Genomic DNA, 22,499 nt, shown 5'->3' on the forward strand with positions numbered 1-22,499 from the left:
AAAAGACACTGACTGGCTCTGGTGGAGACAACATGTAGATTTATTTTGCTAGAATTAGAATCCATTTGTCCATACAAACATTGAGGTGATTAGTAGGGTAGGGTAAGACAGTCAGGAATATGAGGTCTACTCAGGCATGGTCTTCAGCTTACCTTCCTCAGAAATGAACATCTGTATGAATTTTCTACATTCTAGAAATCATTCTGAGTATCCATAAAACATGTATCTGCAGCACTTGTGCAAACAGTTGTATCGGTCCCCTAAATAATTTTTATTTTAGTTGAATTAAGTCTTACTACATACCTTTTTAAAATTTCATTAACTAAGTATTTCAGTAAGTATTATACAAAACCCTTAACATTATTAATATTTGAACAGGTTCAGTGGTTAAACCTATTCTGACCACAAGATATGGAAATCCTTTTTTAGAGATGTGATTAGTTATCCTCACAGTAAGTCTTGTCTTGAAACTCTGAGGAGGAGGAAAGAGCTGAATATGTTTAGCCAGAAACCAAGTTTCAGGCAGCTGCTTCCTGCAAAAATCCAGGGGATGCAACTATGCTACTGACCTATCAAGGATGATCAATTGGGCCTAAGGCGGTCATTTGAGAAAAACTAAGAATGCAGAGAACAGTAATCCACAGAATACAATGGCAGTAAGAATGTTAGTATTTAAGAAAGCAGTTATTTCCTCTCTTCCTGCCCAGGCAGGCAGTGCTGGCAGGCTTCACATTGCCTGATTGCTTCATACCTCACAGCATGGGATGAGTAGGGGTGAGAAGGACTCACAATAAGGAGTTGAGGTCATGGCCATTGTTTCCAGAAGGGATACAAGAATTCACTGCCCAGAACTAATCTTCTGGAGTGCATCCATGCATGTGTGAAACTGTGGAGGAGACCGAGATGGGACTGAATTGCCACCATGCAATGAATTATCTTCAGTAGCTATGTTCTCTCATGTCAGTTTTGCTTAGATACGATCTGTGATAATTGAAACTGGAAGGTATATTGGTCAGCTTTGGCCTAAGATGGGTTTGTTTTTAAAAATGTCTTTAGCAGGCAGGGGAAAAAAAGTCTTTTTTTTTTTTTTTCTAAGCTGGCTTTACTGCAGGGTATTTGACCTTTGACCCAAATAGCCTGGTTGATCAGGGAGAGAAAAATCTATAATTCTAAGAATACTTGTGTCTCTGGAGACTTTGTTTTCTTCTCTGTCATAAGGATGGATTCATACCAGCCCTCCATTCTCCAATGGTATGTGTAATAAAACAACTCACCCTACAAGTGAGAACACACATTTGTCTGTTTTGAGCAATGAAATCACCACTTAAAGAAATGTGTATGCTCTGTATGCCAATGAAAACTTCACTGCTGTGCAAAAAAAAACCCCATGCACTTCTTTCAAACAATGGAAGTGGCAATAAAGTCAGACTGCCCTGACTCAGCAACAATTGGGTGGAGGGTGCCCTTTTGTATGAATAAAGATGCAAGAACTACTGAATTGGTTCATACAAGCAAGTCCACCAGCTCAGTAGCTTAACTCAAAGTAGACAGAAGTTGATTCTTTGGAAAGTCTTCAAAAATAAGTCAATTATTAGGTATAATACTTAGATTTGTTTAAGATCCGCTTCTTACTAGTTTCATTGCATACCTCTAGTTTTCCACTTTCAATAAATAACGAATAATCATGTATTCATTACTTTAACTGTTCAGTTATACTGCTTTTGCCTCCAAAAGTTCCTTTTCCATTCTGAAAAAAAAAGTTTTACTCTTCTCTTGAAGAAAAAAGCTTTTGTATGTCTGCCCATCTTTGACAGCTTGCTCTGTATCCTTCTTTCACCTGCTATTGAGATAGAATATGTGACATCAAGATTGAATGATCATCTTCCCAGAGGTGGCAGGATGGCTTCAAAGCAAAAGCTTCCAGAGCTGAAGGCAAAACATTGGATTAATACTGAAGGGAAACAGAAACAAGATTTGAACAATCGTTTTGCCTTAAAAAAGAATGTTGCATGAAAGGCCTTGGTAAAAGTCTTGGCAAAAAATGTCCAAAATGACACATCTTTCTTCTGTGACAATATTTTAGTATCTTAGCTGCTAGTGTTACCCTTGAGATAGAGCAAACTGGACATAGGCTTGTCTTTCACATGTACTCTGTTGGCTGCACTTGACTAACACTTTTCAGATAAATCATAAATCCTGGAGGGCAATGTGAGATGCATAACTACAAAAAGGAAGTTGACTGTTAAAAGAGTGCATAAATTCAATATAGCGAGGACCAAACTGCATAAGAAAGTATTGCTCTGGCATCCATACATCAAAAAAGGTTGAAAATTAAGTTAAGATTCCTCCTCAGAAGGTGTGAATGATGGTAAGAGGACCACCAGAAATTAGTTATCTGTAACTTTTTTAAATGGTGATTATGGCATGCAGTTGACTTCTAAAGCGGAGCTGATAGGACGGGCCTTCTAGCAACTTTGGTCTCCATAAATGCACAAAGACAGGAGAAGAGAGGTATCTTTCTTCCTTGAAAAATCATGATTTTCATTCTTCCATATAATATACATAATTCTGAAAATGCCAGGCATGCACTCACTCCACAAGGATAATATTAGTTCAGTGAAGCAAGTCTTTGAGAAAATCACTTTCATCCAGACCAGCATTCATGCATCCTGCCCAAATATCATTACATGTGTGGAAAAGTTGTTCTTCCAAAAGGTGAAAGAATGTCTGACACAGCCAGAAAAATCCACTGGATGGGAAGATGAAGTTAGTAAATGTAAAAGGGGGAAAAAAAAAAAGTTCATCCTTAGCAAAAATGTTCTTTGATGTTTATGAATGCTTGGCATCACCTACAGCCAAGAAAAAGAAAATGACGGGTTGTAGTTTTTAAATTCTGGGACAAGAAGCAGACTACTGTGGTATTTTGGAAGTCTAAAACATTTTGATACCATCTCAGTCATTTACAGGTATTGTGGAATCACGATATACAAATTCCTGACAAGATAGCAGGCATTTTCTTCTGTCAGCTCTGGGACTGACTAGACAGTCTCGTAGTCCTAACAAAAGCAATTCCTGGTTGTGAGTGTGACTACAGCCTTCTACTTCTGTTCCTGAAAAGATCAACTCAGCTGAGGCATTAAAGCTAGGACTAAAGCAGCTACTAATACTTGGATCTTCCCTCCAACCTCTTTTTCCACACCAGGATCAGGGAAGGCAGATCATTTACAACCTATAAACCAGAAGTTATGGATCTTGAACCTTGTCTGCCCAGACAACTGACATGTTTACATTAGGAATATGAGAAGAGTTGCTTTAAACAAAAGTTGCTTTAAACAAAACAACAGTAAACTGAAAAAGGTAAGTACCTCCTTCAGAAGGGCGCTAAGACTGCACAGCTGCTGTAGCTGCCCCTGCACCACCTTTGTGTAAAGGGGAAAACAGGGAGTGGGGATGCTTTTTAAATGTGGATGACTCACCTCCTGGAAATATATGAATTTAAGAAGTGTACTTTGGAATCATGTGTAAAATTTAAAAAAAATGGTTGAGTTCCTAATATCATACCCACCTCACCAAGTGAGGGAATATTTTTACAGACTGAAAGTTTAATCAAGCAGCTATTTTTATTTATTGGTTCTGCTTTCACTGCAGAAAAACTGAAGTACAAATAGGCCTATCTGTCAACCTGAAGCAAACAGTCATAATTTTACTCACTGGACTGCTACAAATTTGGGATTGAATTTATATTCTCAAAGTTTTAACTAAATCAGAAAAACTTTTAGGAGTACTACAGCAGCTATTTAAGGTCCAGCCCTGAACTCCTACTGTCTGCACAAGCACAGGACGTTTAACATTTTGTTTCAGGTCAGAATGATCTTGGGTTGGAAAAAGTATTTCTAATATTCATACAAACCTGTCTAAATTACTATCCTTTTAAAAATCCCTACACTAAGTTCTTGGAAGTCAAAATGGCAACCATGTATTTCTGAAGAAGAGGGGGCAATATCAGAGAGTCTGTCCCTAACTCCCTGTACTCAGCTTAGTTAGGAGACCCACATAGACCAAAAAGAAATGGTTATTTAAAAAACCACAATCACATTATAGGTATTGTAACTGAAAGCAGAACCTGGGGAAGTAGATTAAGTGTATGAGTATAAATGTATTTTTTACAACTTTAATTTTCTGAAATAGTTACTGGTTATTCAGGTAGCTCTTTCAAAATCAGGTTTTTATGTTCTCTTAAATGGTAATTCTCATTCACCATCATCTGCTTTATAAGGATGTCAGGCAGATTAGCTGCATGTTTCTGCTGTTAGTAATAATAAAGCCTAATAATCACTACTTAGGTTTTTCAGAAACAGTTTTAAAGCTTCTTTTTATACCATCATCAGTCTAATAACTGTATTTACAGAGATCATTAAAAAAAAAGTGAAATTTAAGTACCTTTCCTTAATTGACATAGTTTTGCCAGAATTATCAAGGACATCCTCAGTTGTTTGTGCTTTGCTCTCTCCAATGGAAAACATCTCACAGGAATTCTTATAAAATTTGCCTTCCAATTGCTCAGAGAGTTCCTGCAGTCTAGAGGATGCCGCAGCTGCAGTTTGTGAAACCGTCCTCATTGCTGATGTGCTGGTGAGTTCAGAAGCAGGCTCAGCGTGCTCTGCCCATTCAAAAGAGAAGTGCTGCATTAGACTTAGTTCTATACCCAAAGATATTTCACATTACTAACACTGAAGCAGCAGATGTTTTTTTAAATGTTCATATCACATACTCTATTAACAGGGAAAAAATTCTGGCTGAGCTAAATTAAAAAGATTAATCGTGAAGTATTATTTGCTGCAGAGACTGGCTGTTTCTGACTGATGTTCACATGAAGCCACAGAATATCATGTTCAACACACAGTTCTGAACTTCATATGGATGAGGCACAAACTTCTGCTCCCATTATCACACCAGCAGGAAAACAAATGGAGAAATAAAAGTGAGAGGGAACAAAGAGCAAGGGAAGAGAAGCAGACAGAATTTAAACAAGAAATTAACTTATTGGTAAAGCAGTTTAATGCATAAGAAGTAGCCTACCAGGAGGACATTTAATAAATAGAGGCATTATTTTCTGGGAGGGTGTTGGGGGTTTTTTGGGTTTGTTTCTTCAAGTAGCAATTAAACCACAGGAAAAAACATCCTGATGAAAGATAAATGCACCATTACAGTTATCCTTAAAGAAATATAAGCAATCTTCATTTTTCTTCTTGAAATTTTATAAGCACAGCATCTCTATGATACATGACTACTCCTGTTTTATCCCAGTCTCCATCTCCCCTGCAGTCATCAAAAGCTAACAGGATAGAATGGATACTGCTTTTGAGGAATACAGGCAGAACTATACCATCCACTCCATGCCTGTGTGAGGACCATTAAATTTAAAATAAATTAACTTCACAAGACAAAGACAAAAATGCTTTCAGTGCTACAGGGTACTGTGGTCCTGTCATCCATCATAATAAACCACAAACGCAATACAACATCCTTCTAAATTCAACAGAATAGAAGACTGTGCAATGATCAAATCCACTGATTATTTCTGAAATCCTTTATTTAAAGATGGGCAAGCTTACTTTTTAAGTTTAAATTATGCTGTGCATATAGAAATGCAATTGCTCTGAGAATTTCTTGGTTTGTATTTGTCACCACAATAAAAGGAAAAGAATATTAATTTTGCAAAATTAATTCTCTGAAAATTATCTGCTACTAGCTATGTATGCATATATGTAGTGAATTCATAACTATATATGCACAATAAGGCAAAAATTAAGGGCAAGTGCTTGATCTAGAGCAGCAAGTTTAGTTTGTTCAGCATTTTGAAGTGCAGGGGCAAGGGCAAAAGAAAGGATAAATCTTAGCTTCAGCATATAATACCACTTTTCAAAGTAAGAAAATCTGAATAAAATTGAGCCATCTTTAAAGACTGAAGAAGTGAAAGAATAAAAAAATAAAAAACTGTATTTGCAAAACTTAAAACTTCACAGGTATTTCTCTGCTTTTAAGCAGTGTTAAAAAAAGAAAACATAACCAGCATTGATAAAGCCTGAAACACCATTTGCTGAATGAGACTACACCAACAGCAAGTATATACTGCACCTCTTTGCCAAGTCTTGCTTTTCATAACACTTTCAAAATCCATCTTTTCTTCAAAGGACTGGCCTTCTTTGACTTCCCATTTACTTTGCATTTCCTTCTGTTCAAGAGGCTGAAAAAGTCCTTGTGAACTAAACAGTTCCAAGCTGCCCTTCCTCAGGAAGCTGTATGTTGTCTCTTTATGGCAGTCTCCTGTTTTTTCAGGAACAGGATGTGTGGTTTCTTCCTCAAAGGAACTGTATTTTGTAATTTCATTAGCTTCATGTGCTAGAAACCTCTTCCTCTCTTCTTCATGTTTCTTTGATGCTCTTCTGCTTTCTAGTGCTTCCACTGAGGGCTGCCACTGTTCTGACTTCTGTGTGCGTTTTCCTGATGAGTCCAAGTTTTCTGCTGAAGAGTGGAACCTCAAATCAGCTCTAGCAGCAGCACTCACACTCCCATCACTAGCTGGCTTCATGTGCAGGTCTCCAGCAAACAATGGAGCAAGGGCAGATGCCATCGTTGAAACTGATGTTGCAACTGCAGTTGACAGGGGAGTGATTTTTCCACTTTCATTTTGTACCTATGAGGAAAAAAAAACAACCAAAGAACACAAATAGGACTTAAAAGCTTTGAAATTATCAATTCCAAAAATCCAGTCTAATCATGTCAGTTCTTCAGAGGTATTATTCCATATAAATATAGTGCTCTATCAATACAGACCAGAAACAGATAAGGAAAACAGCAATGCCCCTATAATTTGGCTGCAGATGGATAATTCCCCCCAAGTCAAAAATGACTGCATGTGAACAGCAACATCTTTAGTAATAAGGGGTGTATGTGTAGCATGCAACATAATGTTGTGTCAGCGCTCCATGGAAAGGCTCACACTGGCACGGGACTGGGGGGAAAAATTAGTTCAGGTTCCAGATGCTGGATGACATGCCATGTGCCCAGGCTAATCAACTCTGCATCTCAGCAGGACTAATTAGCTTTGGCACAGCTCTGCTCTTACACAGTTCTGCATCTTCCAGCTCTAGAGCCTGCTCAGCGCCAGAGACAGACTGCTCCGTGCTGTCCCACACAGGGCAGACATTCCTGATGCTTCAGCCACATAAATCACCCTCAAGAAGGACTTTTTCAAGTATAAATATTGGCTGTCATGAGCAAAGTATTTCAACCTAAGAAGTATATTAAAAGTACCTCCAAATTTGCTTTGCCAGTCTCCACAGTGGAAAAATAATCTTTTCTACTCTTTAGCACAATAATTTTATAAAGTTTTCCTAGATACAGTTAAGATGGATTTTTTTTTTCTGAAATGCAGAGCTTAGCTTTGTCTTTTTCAAAGGATACAAAAACTATGAAAGAGAGTAACAAACATGCCTCATACACATCAGGAGATTTTTTTTTTATTGTTTTCTTAAACTGCAAAGCTAGTGAACAGCGTGCAAAAGTTATAGACAAGATCACACCCGCAGGAGGAAATCAGCTCAGAACGTAAAATGTGCATGCAGATTCCATAAAGCGTGGACAACACAATCATTAATTAAGCAAATTGGAAAGTAGAGCAAAGACAACTATGTTAGGTCAAAGAGTCCAAAGAAAGATTAAGAAAATAGTTACCAGTTTATTTTTTTTCCATTGCATCTATCAGAATTAGAAATTTAGAGGAGATCAGAAAAGTACTTCAGCTTTAATTACAAGATATCTACATTTTTAATTATGCATTTTGGGAAAGTAACCTCTAGTAACCTATTTTGATAGCTCTCTTTTGTTTCTTCCTAGAGAAACCATACCTGCATCTCAAAACATCCCAACACTCCAAATGAACAGTTCACTATAGGAAGTCTTTTTGAAAATACACTCTCATTGAACCTGTTCCAAAGTCAACTCTGGTTTCTTTTGCTAGGTTCAGAAAGAGATGACAAAACATGCTTCCTCTGAGTTTCCTTGCTTGCAGAGCAAGTTTTTTTCTTTAAAAGTCTGACAAAGTAATGTGACTGTCACTTCTTTCCCATCTGCTTCAGCCCTTTTCTGTTGATCACCTTCCTGGGCCACAAAGAAGTTAGTGACACAGTCATTAAAGAGGCCAGGCTGTGACAGTGATTGGCACATAGAAAGTGGATGGAAAAAGGACTATATATGGTCTGGAAATCTTGCTAAAATAAATCTGTCAAAACACTTATTACTACTTTACGTGTGAGCAAAATAGGTGTAAAGTACAATTCTGTATCTGCACAGCTTTGCACCAATCAGTTTAGAGGAATCCTCCCTTCCCACTATTGTATTATTATAATATGGAAAACATATAATCATGGATGAAGCATATAGAAAGAGAACTCGGATTGATCCAAATCCCTAGAAATACGACATGCATAGGAGTTGTGCTTCACTGTTAAAGTGATTTCTTTTGAAGCTGTAATGCTAAGGGACTGATGTTTCTGCTACTGTCATCAGCTCTGAAAGACCACTGCTGGGCCACCTTATGCTCAGGCTTCACTAAAAAGGCATTCCTTTGCAGTTCCAATTATATGAAGGATTCCAGAACAGGAAGCCCAATTCCATTGGACACATTAAAAAATTTCTTTTTGACCATGACTTTTTGAATTTCAAAAGTATTCAGCTTTTAGAGAAAAAAATTAGGATAAAAATCAGGGCCTCCTCCCAGAGGAAAATGACAGAATATGTCCTGACTAATAACAGAAATATATAGTGCTTTCAGGAATAGGGCTGAAAGTTGCACATTACAAAGCTCCAAAATTCCCTGAAAATACACAATGATGTGTGTCACAGTTTTTACCCCTTTGATCAGGAATTTACTTTTAGAAGACAAGTAATATCTACCAGAAAAGACACACACTGTGAAAGGTACAGCATGCACCGAACAGAAAGATGATATACACTTGAATTACTTTAAAAAAGAAGAAAACCACTCCAACAAAGTTAAACACTTTGGGGATGTTGTTCCTCAATGTCAGAAGTCTGCTTCCTGACAAGCTCTTTCCTCAGTGTGTAGCTCAAAGCAAAGGAAAGGCCAGCTGTTACAGCATCTTACACTGAAGCCGTTTTCTCAAAAAACAAAACAAAACAAAAAAACCAACCAACCAACAAACAAACCCAAAACAAAATCAAAAACAAATGCAAAAGAGCTAAGAGGGCACTTACCTGCTCAACTTCTCCAAGAGTGACTGGCTGAGTCTGGTAACGAGCATTCATTCTCCTGTGCCTCAGATCTCCTCGATTCCTTGTGGAGATGGCCCTGGATACTGGTTGAGACAGTTTATTAAACAAAGCCATCTTTTCTGCCAAACTTAAGGTGGAAGAATCTGGTTCATCAGACTGATCTTGCCCCATTGCCTCTTTGGCTGCTCTTATCTCCTCTTTAGCTAAAATTTTTTGTTGTGCTGATGCCTGCAAGCTGAAGACACAGAACTAGAAATTAGTTTTGAAGAAGCCGCTATGCAGTTTTAAAATCTCAACCTGATAGAAGCAGAAGAACTGCATGTGAAGCACAATAGCCAATGTAATATAGCAGCCTAAGTGGGTATGCAGTGGTTCAACATTGGCATGATGAATTCTAATTCAACAGCTGGAGATTTAAAAAAAAAGTTAAATTTTCATTCACAAATTCATTTGATTAGGATACAACATTTTTTTTTTAAAGGGGAACTTCAAGACTGAAGAGAGATTTTTCAGACAATCTCTTTATACAGAATACGGAGCTATGGAGAGACATTTAAGATGCTTCCTGTAGAACAAACACAGGTCCTACAGTGCAATTTATGTAAAGTTCAATTTTATTGAAAGTAACTTGTGGACCATATATGATCAAAACATTTAAAAGACAGACTTAAACTCCAAGTTAGTGCTGCTTTTAGGTTAGCATAAATTGCAATGCCTCTTATAATTTGAAGTGGAAGAGAATTCAGACTGTCTTTTGTTTTGAGTTATCTGGGGTAACTCAACAATAGAAAATAGTTTTGAAATACAGTTTGACTTTGTAGATTGTTTGACCAATGCTGAAGGCAGACAAGTTCATTCATAAAAGCTGTAATTGCATTTGTCTCTACAATAATGTATTTTATTCACCTTTACAATAAAATATTTTATTGTTCATCTTCGGCCACATTTATGGAATTAGCAGTATTCTCTAAGTTTTTTTTTCCTGTCATAGTCTCTGCTAAAATTCTCTCATTCAGAACAGGCAACAGTATTCTGCAACTTTACCTATAGGTGGTGCAATTTCTTATATTTCCTTTAATTTTGCAAGTTAAAAAAATATATATGTAGAGACAGACAAAGGACATGTACTCCTTGTGAAATCAAGCACTCAGCTTTGTTATTTTCATCTGAGGATGACATTACCATAAAAAAAAAATTACAAGAGCAAAAAGAGTTCTGCTGGGTTTGCTCACATGCAAATTAATTTCTTTCACAAAGACGAATATGCTTCTAGAGCGGGTAAGTGTGGTTAGAAGGGTCCTAAAAACAGATGCTTGACCAAAAAAAAGCTGCATTGCTTTATCATGCAAATATAAATGACCAATGTTTTAAATATTCTTGAAATGAGTATTGACTTGACACATTGAAAAGGCATTCAAGACTTTAAAGATGCATCTGCTATTGAAGAATCTTGTGCTCCATGTAACATGCATGTTTACCCCCCCAGTACCTGGTAGGTTGTACAGTGCTCTTAACTACAGTGGGACTAGGTACTCTTGTCACTACTGTGTGGGTATTCACAGAACGTGAAGCAGGGGTAGTTTCACTTTAAAGAATTGCCAAGGAGGGAAAATTCACAGGGAGAGAGAAGAAAAAAGCATTAAGAAAAGCAGTACATAAAGTGTTAACTACAGAAAAGACCAAAACAAAACAAAACAGAAAAAAACCAAACAGCAGTGATTTTTAATTAACTATCTGCTGCGACATTTTCAAAATAGTTTCAAATATTTTGAAAGAACCAAAAACCTAGAAGAGCAAACATGCTGTCTCTTGAACTTATTCATTACCCATAATGTAAGCTACCTTTTAGTAGACCATTAGGTGAACATCCATTCACCTTTGTTTAATTTTCCCCAAAAATGATTTTCCCTTATTCAGGAAAACGTCATGATATATGATGGGAGTGGAAGATATGCATTTCCAAAAAGTACATTTGAGATTTCAGAATGTAAAAGGTTTTCCCCAATACATATACATTCCATAAGAAATTGAGCAGATTTCCCTCAGTGCAAAGTATCTTTTTCATTTGAGTTATGAAACAATGCTATGATTAATCTCGTTTACCTAATCCACAGGTTCCTAAACTTTCTGCCAAATTACAGTCCATATAAGTTATGCTTTACTAGTCCCTCTACATTTAAAAAGGAATTTCAATATAGTTTCCCCTGTGGTTGTCAAGGCCCTTAACAATAAATGTTTTCCTTGCTACAAAGTTATAAGCACCACAGACATGGAACTTATTCCCAGATTTGAAAGCAGGAGCCAGAGTTAGAGCCAACACATGCACAAGACTTACGTAGCTGCAATGACCACCTCCTCACTGGTGATTGGTTGTGTGTGAGATCTGTCCTGCAAACGCCGCAGCCTTCTCTCTACTGCTGAACTTCTTGTAGGGGGTTTAGGAATATTCTTCATTTCAAACGATTTTTCCATTTCCTAAGAGGATATATGTTACATTTAAGCCACGGATGAAAAGTTCTAAAACAGTACTTTCTTTTCAGCTTTCTTGCATGCAGAGCAGTAAAGTTCCCAAGTGCCCATCTCTGAATTAAAAGCAGGATGCAATTGCACAGTATGCATCATGGAATTAAGACTAACTACACACCTCTCCCTAAATGACAAGAAGGCTTTAGAGCAACAGGTCTACTGTGTAGGCAGGGAATAAAGTAAGAAAAAAAAAAGTTATGTAGCTTGGGCATGGTTAACTGCATTATACTTCATTTTAATGCACTTTGGGTTCCTTCAGCACCTTGTATATGAAATGTTTAATTCAGTCTTTTATTTACAAAATGCAATACTTACTCTAAAAAGCAGCCTCTTTGCAGCCACGCTTAGTTTGGCTCGGTCATCCAATTTTTCTTCATCTACACAAAGGAAGAAAAAAAAGATGTTGAACATAGTGAATCAAGCTCATATTAAATACATTTTTTTTAATAAATGATTACAAACCAGCAAATAAGCTGGGTGTTCCTCCCATTTAACAAAAGACTTATCATGAACTCAGTTGTGTAAACTTTATCTGTTTCTACATGTACTGCATTAGAGGAAAATTCTTGAAATGATTTGCAAAAGACTTGTCTTCAGGACAGTTCATGTCCTTTCAAGTCAACCAAACAAACTTCTATGAATAATCAAACTTATTGTATCAGTCTACAATAACACATGGACTAAGAAAATAATTATACTTAAAGACTGTCTTAAGGGTCAGTGAACAGTATTGAACATCTATTTTATACTAACTGACCATTCTGATTACCACCTCATGTCCCCATTTCTCAGAGGCTCAATTGGTATCCTTAGGAGCTGAAATCAGCATCCTCCAGGATCCAAGAGCCAGCATCTCAAAGCTCCAGAGAATATCAGCTTTCAAATAGCATAAGGCATTAAATCTAAATTTAGCTACTCATGAGATTACCTACCTAATTTATGCCAGACTTGCCAAGGGTGACAAGAGGGAAAGGGAAGCAAGATGGCAGACCGAATTCTATAATTTACTAACCTGCATTTGGCAACTTCCTGAGCCAGAAAACAAGTTAGCAACATTAGTTCCTCTTTATACTAAAGGCTTTTTTTAGTTATTAGTCCTAGACCACTGATTAAAATTGACTGATGATTAAAATTTTTTTCCCAACAACTAGGTTATTTATTGTCTAAATTAGGAAAAAAAACCAACCCCAACTATGTTGAAAAGTGTCAAGCCATTCCTGCTCCGACTCCCATATGAAATTTGGTATCCATAGACAGACTTGTGGCCCTAAATGAATTTGAAATCAAGTCTGTAGTAGACATGGTCCAAAGAAAATTGGTACTTCACATTAAAGATAGTTATTTTCAAGTGTCTTTTGTTTGCATTATCAAACAGTTCTTCAGTTAAAACAAAAAATACATTTGCTCCCATTTCTTCCTTAGAAAACAGTACAGTAACCTACCTTCAGCAGTTGGTATTTCTGCACTGAAAATTGACCTAGTGAAAAATTATCAAACAGAAAAAAAGTTAGCTTGAAACAAGACATCAAAAATGAAATTCAAATTCAGTCTGAAGTAGCAGGACCTCAAAAGTCTTAAGAATGGCAGAATTAATCTATTTTTCAAGTTTCAACAGTGTCCACTTGGGAACATCCTTTAGTAAAGCATAAAGGCAAGCAACTGCAAGCAAACCTAAATACAGTGAAGGAAAATGATTTCTAGTTCATTTTGCAGAAGATAAAAGTCTAAGATTTGCTGCCAGCTCTTTTAACATAAAATAGGTTGCTTTGGTAGTTTACCAAAAGGGTAAATGATAAAGCAGAATAGATGGAAACTCTTCATATAAAACCAAAAGCATTTATTAGACAGAACCAGACAGCTACAGTACTTTATGATGATTCACTGTTCACCATTATGATGATTCACTGTTCACCATTTCACACGGAAGGAATTTGCAACAAATTGTTTTTGTCAGGGGTGTTTTGGGTTTCATTTTATAAGGAGCTATAACAAATATTGGGTTGTTTTTAAAGAGAAACAATAACCTTGCAAAATGTTTGTGCTAATAAATGAACAAATCTTTTCCAAACTTGTTCGTGTCTACCTGCACTAGAATGCTACACAGAGCTACATACGTGCCTACCTATCTGTCTCCTTTCGTTCTGCTGATGTTATAGGTTGAGTTTTAAACCTCTCAGAAGTCTTTCTATTTTCACCAGGAGTAAAATAGCGCCTCGCCTTTCGTGGCCCACGGTCACCATTGGCAGACACAGTACTACCTGCCGTTGACATCTCAGACCGAGATTCACTTTCAGATCGCACGACAGAGAGCGCATAGGAAAGAAAACAGGAGAGAGAAGTAAAGCATAGATGTAAGCATCTCAACAATTCACTGGAGACCACTCTGCATGCTCCTCCGGTAACATGCACAGACGTACACATTCCAGCTACCCCACATCACAACTTGCACTAGCAAGCAGAAGCACAAAAGCGGGATTCAAACCGTCTCAGCCTCCAATACACACTGGTGAGAGCTAAGCTGTGTGCTTTAAGTGCTGAACACAACTGCTGTTGAGTGTGTGTAATTTTTGCCAAGGACGTGCAAGTTTCACACGAAAATACAACTGAAATGTCACCTACAGTTCCGTTTTCTTGTTGACATTAGCACTCTCCAGAAAGACATTACGGAGCTGGGCAACAGAGACTTTCGTGTCAACCATGCCAATCTCACCATTTGGTGGATTTGCTTCCATGCTGTCCTTATTTTTAAAAGCTTCTAGCTTAGGAGTCACAGTATAGTCAGACATTGAGCGAGTCAGGACCTTGTGCTTTGTTGTTGACACTTTCCAAACAGGAGCCTTTGCCTTGGCAGGCTGCAATACAGATCCACTCTGTATGTACATAACAGCTTCGCTCCTTTCTATGTTCTCAGGGGGCTTAAACTGCTCCTCGGGGGCCTGCCTCTTATTGCACTCCAACTCTCTCTGAACTTCTGAGTTAACTTTCGGCTTGCTTGCAAAGGAGGAACTCCCCACAGGGGTATCTAATTCTCCTCCTCCAAAGAGGCCCTCATGGTTCTTCCCTTGCTTGCGAATCTCAGATGGCAAAATTGGTCTTCTGCCTTTGGAAGCCTGATCACCCTCCAAGGAATCTTCTTCATCAGGTTTTGTTCCATAACAGGGTGCTTCTTTCTTTTCACCCTCTGATGCAGTGGCTGCTGATGATTTTGTTATGAGGCTAACACTCTCTGGTGGGAGGAGGCTGCCAGCAGGGATGTTTTCTGGTTCTTCTGCTGCCATCAGCTGAGCTGTGTGAGCAATGCCAGCAGGCTGAATATAGCCATGTATTGGTTGGCGGACGGAACTGATGGGCTGATTTATGACCCTATCAAAGGCAGATGTTTCTGTCTGAAGAGGCATGTAGTGGGCTGGAACTGGATGGGATTTTCTCTGAGATACTGTGTCTGTGACAAGTTCAGGGCTTCCACGAGCACTTTCCTCTTTCACCAATTTCTCTCTAACTTTTACTCTTTAAGAAAGAAAAAGGATTAAAGCTGTGAACAGCAATACCCAATCTGGAAAGGAACACAGACACCTACTGAGGGTACAGACAGCAACATTGTATTAAAATAAAAAAAATCAACACATAAAAGAAAGCAATCTTAGGATGCAACCCCTTCCTCCCCACAAATCTTAGCAGTAATATTGCTCATAAACACTTCAGGGATTCACAGGCCCTCGAACATGCATGACTCCTGAGAAGGTAACTGTGCAAGCTCTGAAAACATACAGCATGTTCCCATGAGATCACTACTGTGTCTGTCAAATAGCACATACCCATAGTCTCAAACAAACAAGATGATCAAAACTGCATTTTATATTATCAAAGTGTTGGGTTCAGCCTGAAATTGCAAATTCTGCTGGCAATCATATATGAAGTCAGATTTTTGAAGATGTCTAAACACTGGGCAGCTTATGTCATATCAAGACGTTGCTGCATTGGAAAAAGAGATGAAAAATATCTTATCTCCATCCAGTCTTTCAGATGGTTTGCCAGAGACTGGTTTACCTGTGCTTTTGTGTATCATATAAGACACCCGAAATGTTATATGTAGTGTAACCTATTTCAGTAGCGAGAAAAAATGTTGAAAGGGCAAGCCTTAAAGCCCAAAGTGAAACTATGGCATGGCTGTTGCTCTTCAGAGACCTTGCAAGGAAGAAAGGGATTTAGAAACCAAAACAGGTTTTCTATTTTAAAAGGTTTCATTACATTCTAGCATGCAAAAACTTACAGGAATGTTCCCAAAAGTTACCTTCAGTGTGTTTTCTAGAAACACCTCTGGACTTGTGTAATATCCATGCAAAACAGAGTCATATTTCACCTTTAGAAACTGACTGCAATAGCACAAGGGAAGGCAAGCACGTGCAGCCAGAGGCAGCCTTTGCTCTGTGACTGTCACTGCAGGGCAGCTCTCCAGCAGTTTTACAGCCCCGCCAAGAGCTCAGACAGCTTACAGGGCGTTCATAGATAACGCACACACAGTATTAAAAATGAAAGCCCTGTACTTCCTCCCCTCCCAAACGGGTATAAAAAATTATTTTAATTCTGAGGAAGGAGAGAAACTCAAATAAAATGGGATACTAGTTCCCTAATTGAAAGTAAGTAATCCAGCTCGAAGTATGTGCAATTCCAGGCTTGCTACCAACAGACTTTTTGGAGTTTGTGTTATGAAAAAAGTTAGGAAAAAAAGAGGCAAATTATCTAAGAGGATAATTGAGGATACCCAAAGTTATCTTAAACACCAATCTTTGTAATATTTTGGTGCTTCTTACCTCTGAGGATTGATGCACTTATCAGGGAAACTCCTCAAAGTTACTTAAGCACAGGAAGAGTGTAAGTCTGAAAAAGTATTTTTTTAACTACATGTACCAAGCATTCCCCAGAACATCCATGCTGGTATTAGTACTGGGTTATAAGAATTACTTTAATCAGAAACATGAAAAAGAGTCTTCCTACAATGTTTTTCATGGTGGGATCACTGTATGTGTTACCAAACCGGAAGAAAGCAGCTGTCTGTAGCTTTGATCAAGATCTTGCTTTACTTTTCCAATTATAGTTCTTTTTTTTTTTACCTCTCTTGTACCATCTCTTTTGGAATTCAAGGAATTAGTTGTAGGGAATGCTAAGATGGATTGGTGTATGTTATACAAATCTGCTGTTTGCAGAGTACAAAGTGGGATCAAATAAGAAGTTATAAAATTTAGTGGAAGCCAGAATGATAGTAGCTGTGGAAGAAGCTCGGGGCATTCGTACTCCATCAAAATACCAACTGGTCATAAGTTAGAATAAAAGTAGATGCTTCAAAAAAGTTTCAACAGCTCTTTATCCACATGAAATAACACTTTCTAACTTGCTGCTGTTAAAGGAAAATTAAAGGCAAGTGTTAAATGAATACAGAGTAAAGGGAAAGAAAGGGGAGGTTTGTAATCTGATTGTTAGCCACACAGCTATGTTTTATGATACCTGGAGGGCCAGCTGATAAGTGAAGGTGTGTCCCCTTCCGAATCTTTCTGAAGAAACCATTCAGGTTTTGCTTTCCCTGCACTACTACAGAAAAACAGAACTTCAGGTAACTTTGAGAACTCAACACATATTCCCATTTCTCCTGATCCTCCCTCCCACTGCTTTTTATTGCTATCTACTCAATTGCAGAAGACTGCTCAAGAAAACAAAAGCAATGCACACTAATCAAATTCAAAGGCAGTAAACTGTGAAACAAACTATCATATTAATTCCACAGAGATCTAGAAAGTGTTCTAAATGGTAAAGATTCTGCAAAGGTAACTTTACCAAGTGTACATTGTCCAAAACTTCAGAAGTGAAAGCAACTACACCTTATTTTTGCCCTTTGCCATTGCAGGTCAGTTTGTGCAAAGACATCTGAAAAAGTTGTTAAAACCATTAATTTAATTTGTGGTTAAAGTGGTAAAGACTGCTGCATCCAAAACAAAGTAGTAACAGGAATTCAATGAAGCTAAAAATTCAGATGGCTACATCATACTTCCTAAGAAATTCTCGGGAGCATCTGGAACTCCTCTCTCCTCTTGTAATCCTACTCACAAAAGCTTCAGGTAGCACAAGTAAAACATGTTGCATCACTAGGTGACTTGGGAAAGGAAAAGCTTAAGAAACAAAGTGACCCCTAATTTAATCCTGACTTTATTCAGTTTCTGTTCTGGCATTGAAAGCATAAAAAGAAACAAGACACTACAAACCTCAAAAAGCTCTGCAGGGAAGGGTGCTCACAGACTTCCTATATACAGTTTCTCAAATCCTTTCCTAATGCCCACCTTCACCTAAAATTCCTCAGCAACAGTAGATCACATCAAATACTTTTAACCTTGCAAGCACAGGCTGTCCTGCCACATTAACGTTTACAAACTTACTCCCCTAGGGTGACAAGAGTCCAGGATGCTTTCCATTACCTGGAGGTACATCTGAAAGAACTTTTCTCATTGCAGTAGAGCCATTTGGGATTAAAATCCCAAATCAAGCTCCAGATAATCTACTTCAATTTTTGTTAGTTGGTCTTTAAAGAAAAATAACTGAAAAAGGTCAAATCAACAACTGTTCTTAAGATAATAGTGTATTTGCTGCAAATAAGTTTAAATTTGAGAACTCACCTACAGTTGTCACTGTATCCAAATCAATCTTAGAACAAAGACAAACACCAAGTGTTGAAACATCTTTTGTTTTTCCAAATGTTTTTGAATCCCTAATGGAACTGACCACATAGAAGATAAAACCCTTTCACAGAAGCTGCCCCAGCACCTGTAATTGCTCTGAAGCGAGGGAACTTCCTTCTCCTCTCTTAATGTGTACTTTGGCACGTTTTTATAGTGGGCATGGCCCAAGCAGCAATTATTTGTACTTGATCATTCATCCTTTGAAGAGTGCAGTCAGAAGAACACAAGCCACATTTTGAATTTAGAGTTAATCAGCCATTTCAGCAGCCAAATGCAGGCAATGTCAAATGATACCTTTTCAGCACTTTGTTGTCTTCTCAGTGATGGGTAACAGGATTAATTATTAAATCTTCTTAGGACTGAAGGCACAAAGCCTTCAGATGTATTCCAAAGCAAGCTGCATTTGTTTTTCAATTTGAACTCAGGAAATTTAAATTTAACCAAAAAAAAATAAAAATTGCAGCCTATATAATATGGAACTGACTTCAGAAGAGCAGTCACCTGAAAAACTGGAGTTAGCCCTTATTTCTCTTGTGCAAATAGCCTTATAGAACAGCACCATACAGTAACTTCAAATGGACTGCATGGAAACAGATGACTTCTTTACTACGCAGAAACAGGGACAAGAGTTTCTGAGAGGTTATTGTTACATCTCTGAATAACACACCAGTGAGTACACACTGGCACTGGAAGTGTTGAGGGTATTAAAGAACAAACTCTTGGCAACTCAACCTTTAAAATACCACCTATTGCCTATATGAGTGTCCAAACAAGGGACCAAATCCTAGGTTTAAGCTCCTGGCTGCTTATCTTGATGGGTGCAGATGATTTTCTTCAAAAGATAAAAATGACAGTAATTATGGGAAACTTGTTTTATGCAAATACTGACCAAAGCCTCATCTCAGAAAGAATCTGAAATTAGAGATAATGGAGTCAGCAATTTGTACTAAGTTATTACTTATTCACAGAATCACAGAATAGTCTGGGTTGGACAGGACCTTTAAAGGTCATTTCGTCCACATTACTCAGAGTCTCATCAAACATCACCTTGAATGTTTTCAGAGATAGGGTGTCTACTTCCTCTCTGGACAGTCTGAGTCAGTGTTTTATCATCCTTCTTGTAAAAAATTTCTTTCTTAAATATAGTCTCAATATACCCTTTTTTAGTTTAAAACCATTCCCCCCTGTCCTATTGCAACAGGCCCTGTTAAAAAGTCTGTCCCTATCTTTCTTATAAGACCCTGTTAAGCACTGAAACGCTGCAATAAGGTCTCCCAGGAGCTTGCTCTTGTCCAGGTTGAACAACCCCAACTCTCTCAAGCCTTTCCTCATAGTAGGGGTGCTCCATCCCTCTGATGATTTTTGTGGTCCTCCTCTGGACTCATTCCAACAGGTCTATGTCTTTCTTGTGCTGAGGACTCCAGAGCTGGATGCAGTACTCCAGGTGGGATCTCATGAGAGTGGAGTAGGAGGGCAGAATCACCTCCCTTGACCTGCTGGCCACACCTTTTTTGCAGCCCAGGACAGGGTTGGCTTTTTGGGCTGCAAGTGAACATTGTCAGTTCATGTCCAGCTTTTCATCCACCAGTTCTGCAAAGATTTTCATGTCAGGGCTGCTCTCAATCCCTTCATCCCACAGACTGTATTTGGAACTGGGGTTTGCCTGGCCCAGGTGCAGGACCTTGCACTTGGCTTTACTGAATCCCTTATGAGGTTCCCGTGGGCCCACTTCTTGAGCTTGTCCATATCACTCTGGATGATGTCCCATCCTTTGGGAGTGTCAACTGCACCACTGAGCTCAGTGTGGGAAGAGATGTTGCCATTGGAGACTGAGGCAAAAAAGTAGTTGAGTATCTCAGCCTTCTGCTCGTCCATTGTTACCAGTCTGCCAGTCTTGCTTTCTTTGACCTTCCTTTTCTGTCTAACATACCTGTAGAAGTCCTTCGTTTTATTCTTTGCATCCTTGCCAAGCTCAGCTTCAGCTTTGCCTTGGCCTTCCTAAGCCCAACCCTACACAACGGGGCGGTGTCCCTATACTCTTCCCATAATACCTGTCCCTGCTCCAACTGCCTGTGCATTTGCTTCCTGCCCTTTAAAATCAATTCATTCATGCTGGTCTCTTGCCTTCTTTTCCTGATTTCTCACACCTGGGGATTGAGTCCCCCTGTGCTCTACGGAAAGCATAAATGGTTTAGTTTATACCAGTTGTTTCAGTTTCTTATAAATAGTCAACACTGCATGATGCAGATGTGTTTACAATTAAGTTCTCATTGTAATTTACATCATTTTTAATTGCAACATTTTAACTTAAGTTTTTATGGTTTTTAATTTCTATCCATCCACCTACCTAGAAATTAAAGAATCACACATAGAGAAAATCATACTTTTTAAAAGTTCTTATTCACGCATTGTTTTCAGTCACCATAAGAATTTGACAGCATTTTCGCAATACACTGTGAAATTATAATGTGAAATTAATGAAAAATAATTTTTTTCCTTCTGGAAATATCTGGTTACCCTATTACTGTAGTAAATTTGTCAAACATGAAGCAATTCATCATGGAATTTTAACTTTCCCCTCGGCCCCTTCATGCACATGTATGCTTGACATTATCTGAAAGAATGACTATCACAGTTCAAAAAAGGTTTTCACACTTTCCCATCATGAAAACAAATCAACTATTATTTCAACTGACCTAAGACACTGTTCAGCTTTTAACTCTGATAACTGTTTATTTTGGCAGGACTCATCATGAAGATATTAAAATCTTCACTGAGAAACATCCTACCTTTACTTGGAAGCCCCCACCCAAACAATCACAGGATACAGATGAAAAAAAGTTAAAAGGCTTGCTATAATAGGTTATTAAAAAAAAACAAAATCAGATTTAGAACCACATAACTCCTTCAATTTCTAATTTGTGTAAATATCTTAAACATCAGTTATTCCACTGCTTCCCCCAGAGGGCCTAATTTTAGCAAAAATTCTATAAAGGAAAAGTGAAACCAAGGTCATAGTTAATCAGAGAAATATATATCCACTTCCCTGTATCAGAAGCACACTATGAGCCAATACAGCCAACCAATCCAAAGCCACTAAATACATTCTTCAAGGGTAATATATACATTCTCATGAGTACTGTAGACCTTGCTGCAGAAGGTGATTAAGATAAAGGAATTCACTGTAAAACAAACAAAATAAAAATAATACTTACCTTTGTCTGCTGTTACTGTGCAAGGGCTGGTCATTCTGCAAGTGGATGGGTGAGGCTGCCCGCTTTGGTGAAGAAAGGGACTCTCTGGGGGTTCGCTTTGGTGATATTGGCACTTCGTTATAGGAGGAAGATTCTCGTCCAGAAAGTGAAAGGGAGACAGAACTATCCAAGTTTGCTGAAGGGTCAGAAGCCTGTCTAATGGCACTGTCATCATCTGCTTTTCTAGCACTCTTTTCATTTGAGAGGTCGTCTTTTTCTTCACGGTTGGAGTACTCTTTGGAATCAGAAATTACACTCTTTGACCCCTTTGTCTCAGTCCTGGACAAATAAAGGGTGGCATAGTCCTTGTTTTCATCATCTTGCCTTTCACTTTTCGCTCCCTTTCTTTCCCCACTGTCGGGATCTTTCTTTGCTCGGGTATATCTGGATGAGTAGTCAGAATCCAAATCAGAATCAAGAGATAATCCATACTTTTCTGCCAGCTGGCGTCGCCTCTCTGCCTTGTACCTAGCTATTCTCTCTGCTTTTGACTCTAGTTCCTGGACATCCATGTTTCCTGTACTATACAAGGGCTCTGTGTTACCTCCTGTGATTTCTGATCGGTATCTGGATGATCTGGGTTGTTTTTCTACAGAAGAATCTGAAGTTTCCTCCTCTTCATTTGATCTTCCTGTCAAAAGTACAACATATATGAGCAAGTCCATCCCAAAACTCCAAGTATCCCACCCATCACTCA

The 22,499-nt window shown here is 38.2% G+C and overlaps 1 protein-coding gene across 2 annotated transcripts in view; it reads right to left on the reverse strand.

Annotated features, from left to right (window-relative positions):
• Nucleotides 1-22,499, reverse strand: part of SVIL (supervillin) — a 103,681-nt gene that overhangs the window by 34,280 nt on the left and 46,902 nt on the right. Inside the window, exons 6-16 of one of the 2 annotated variants that reach the window (XM_039380672.1) lie at nt 21,764-22,433; nt 17,326-17,406; nt 14,443-15,330; nt 13,946-14,110; nt 13,266-13,300; nt 12,139-12,200; nt 11,633-11,772; nt 10,787-10,882; nt 9,280-9,532; nt 6,139-6,697; nt 4,441-4,660 (exon numbers count right to left, since the gene is read on the reverse strand). In XM_039380672.1, coding sequence (XP_039236606.1) covers nt 4,441-4,660; nt 6,139-6,697; nt 9,280-9,532; nt 10,787-10,882; nt 11,633-11,772; nt 12,139-12,200; nt 13,266-13,300; nt 13,946-14,110; nt 14,443-15,330; nt 17,326-17,406; nt 21,764-22,433 — 3,169 coding nt within the window. The remainder of the gene's footprint in view (nt 1-4,440; nt 4,661-6,138; nt 6,698-9,279; nt 9,533-10,786; nt 10,883-11,632; nt 11,773-12,138; nt 12,201-13,265; nt 13,301-13,945; nt 14,111-14,442; nt 15,331-17,325; nt 17,407-21,763; nt 22,434-22,499) is intronic. The other variant, XM_039380673.1, reaches the window with a different exon arrangement.

The sequence above is a fragment of the Pipra filicauda genome, unplaced genomic scaffold (assembly GCF_003945595.2).
Source record: "Pipra filicauda isolate LSUMZ 115617 unplaced genomic scaffold, ASM394559v2 scaffold1_size10287979_pilon, whole genome shotgun sequence".
Classification (NCBI taxonomy): Eukaryota; Metazoa; Chordata; class Aves; order Passeriformes; family Pipridae; genus Pipra; species Pipra filicauda.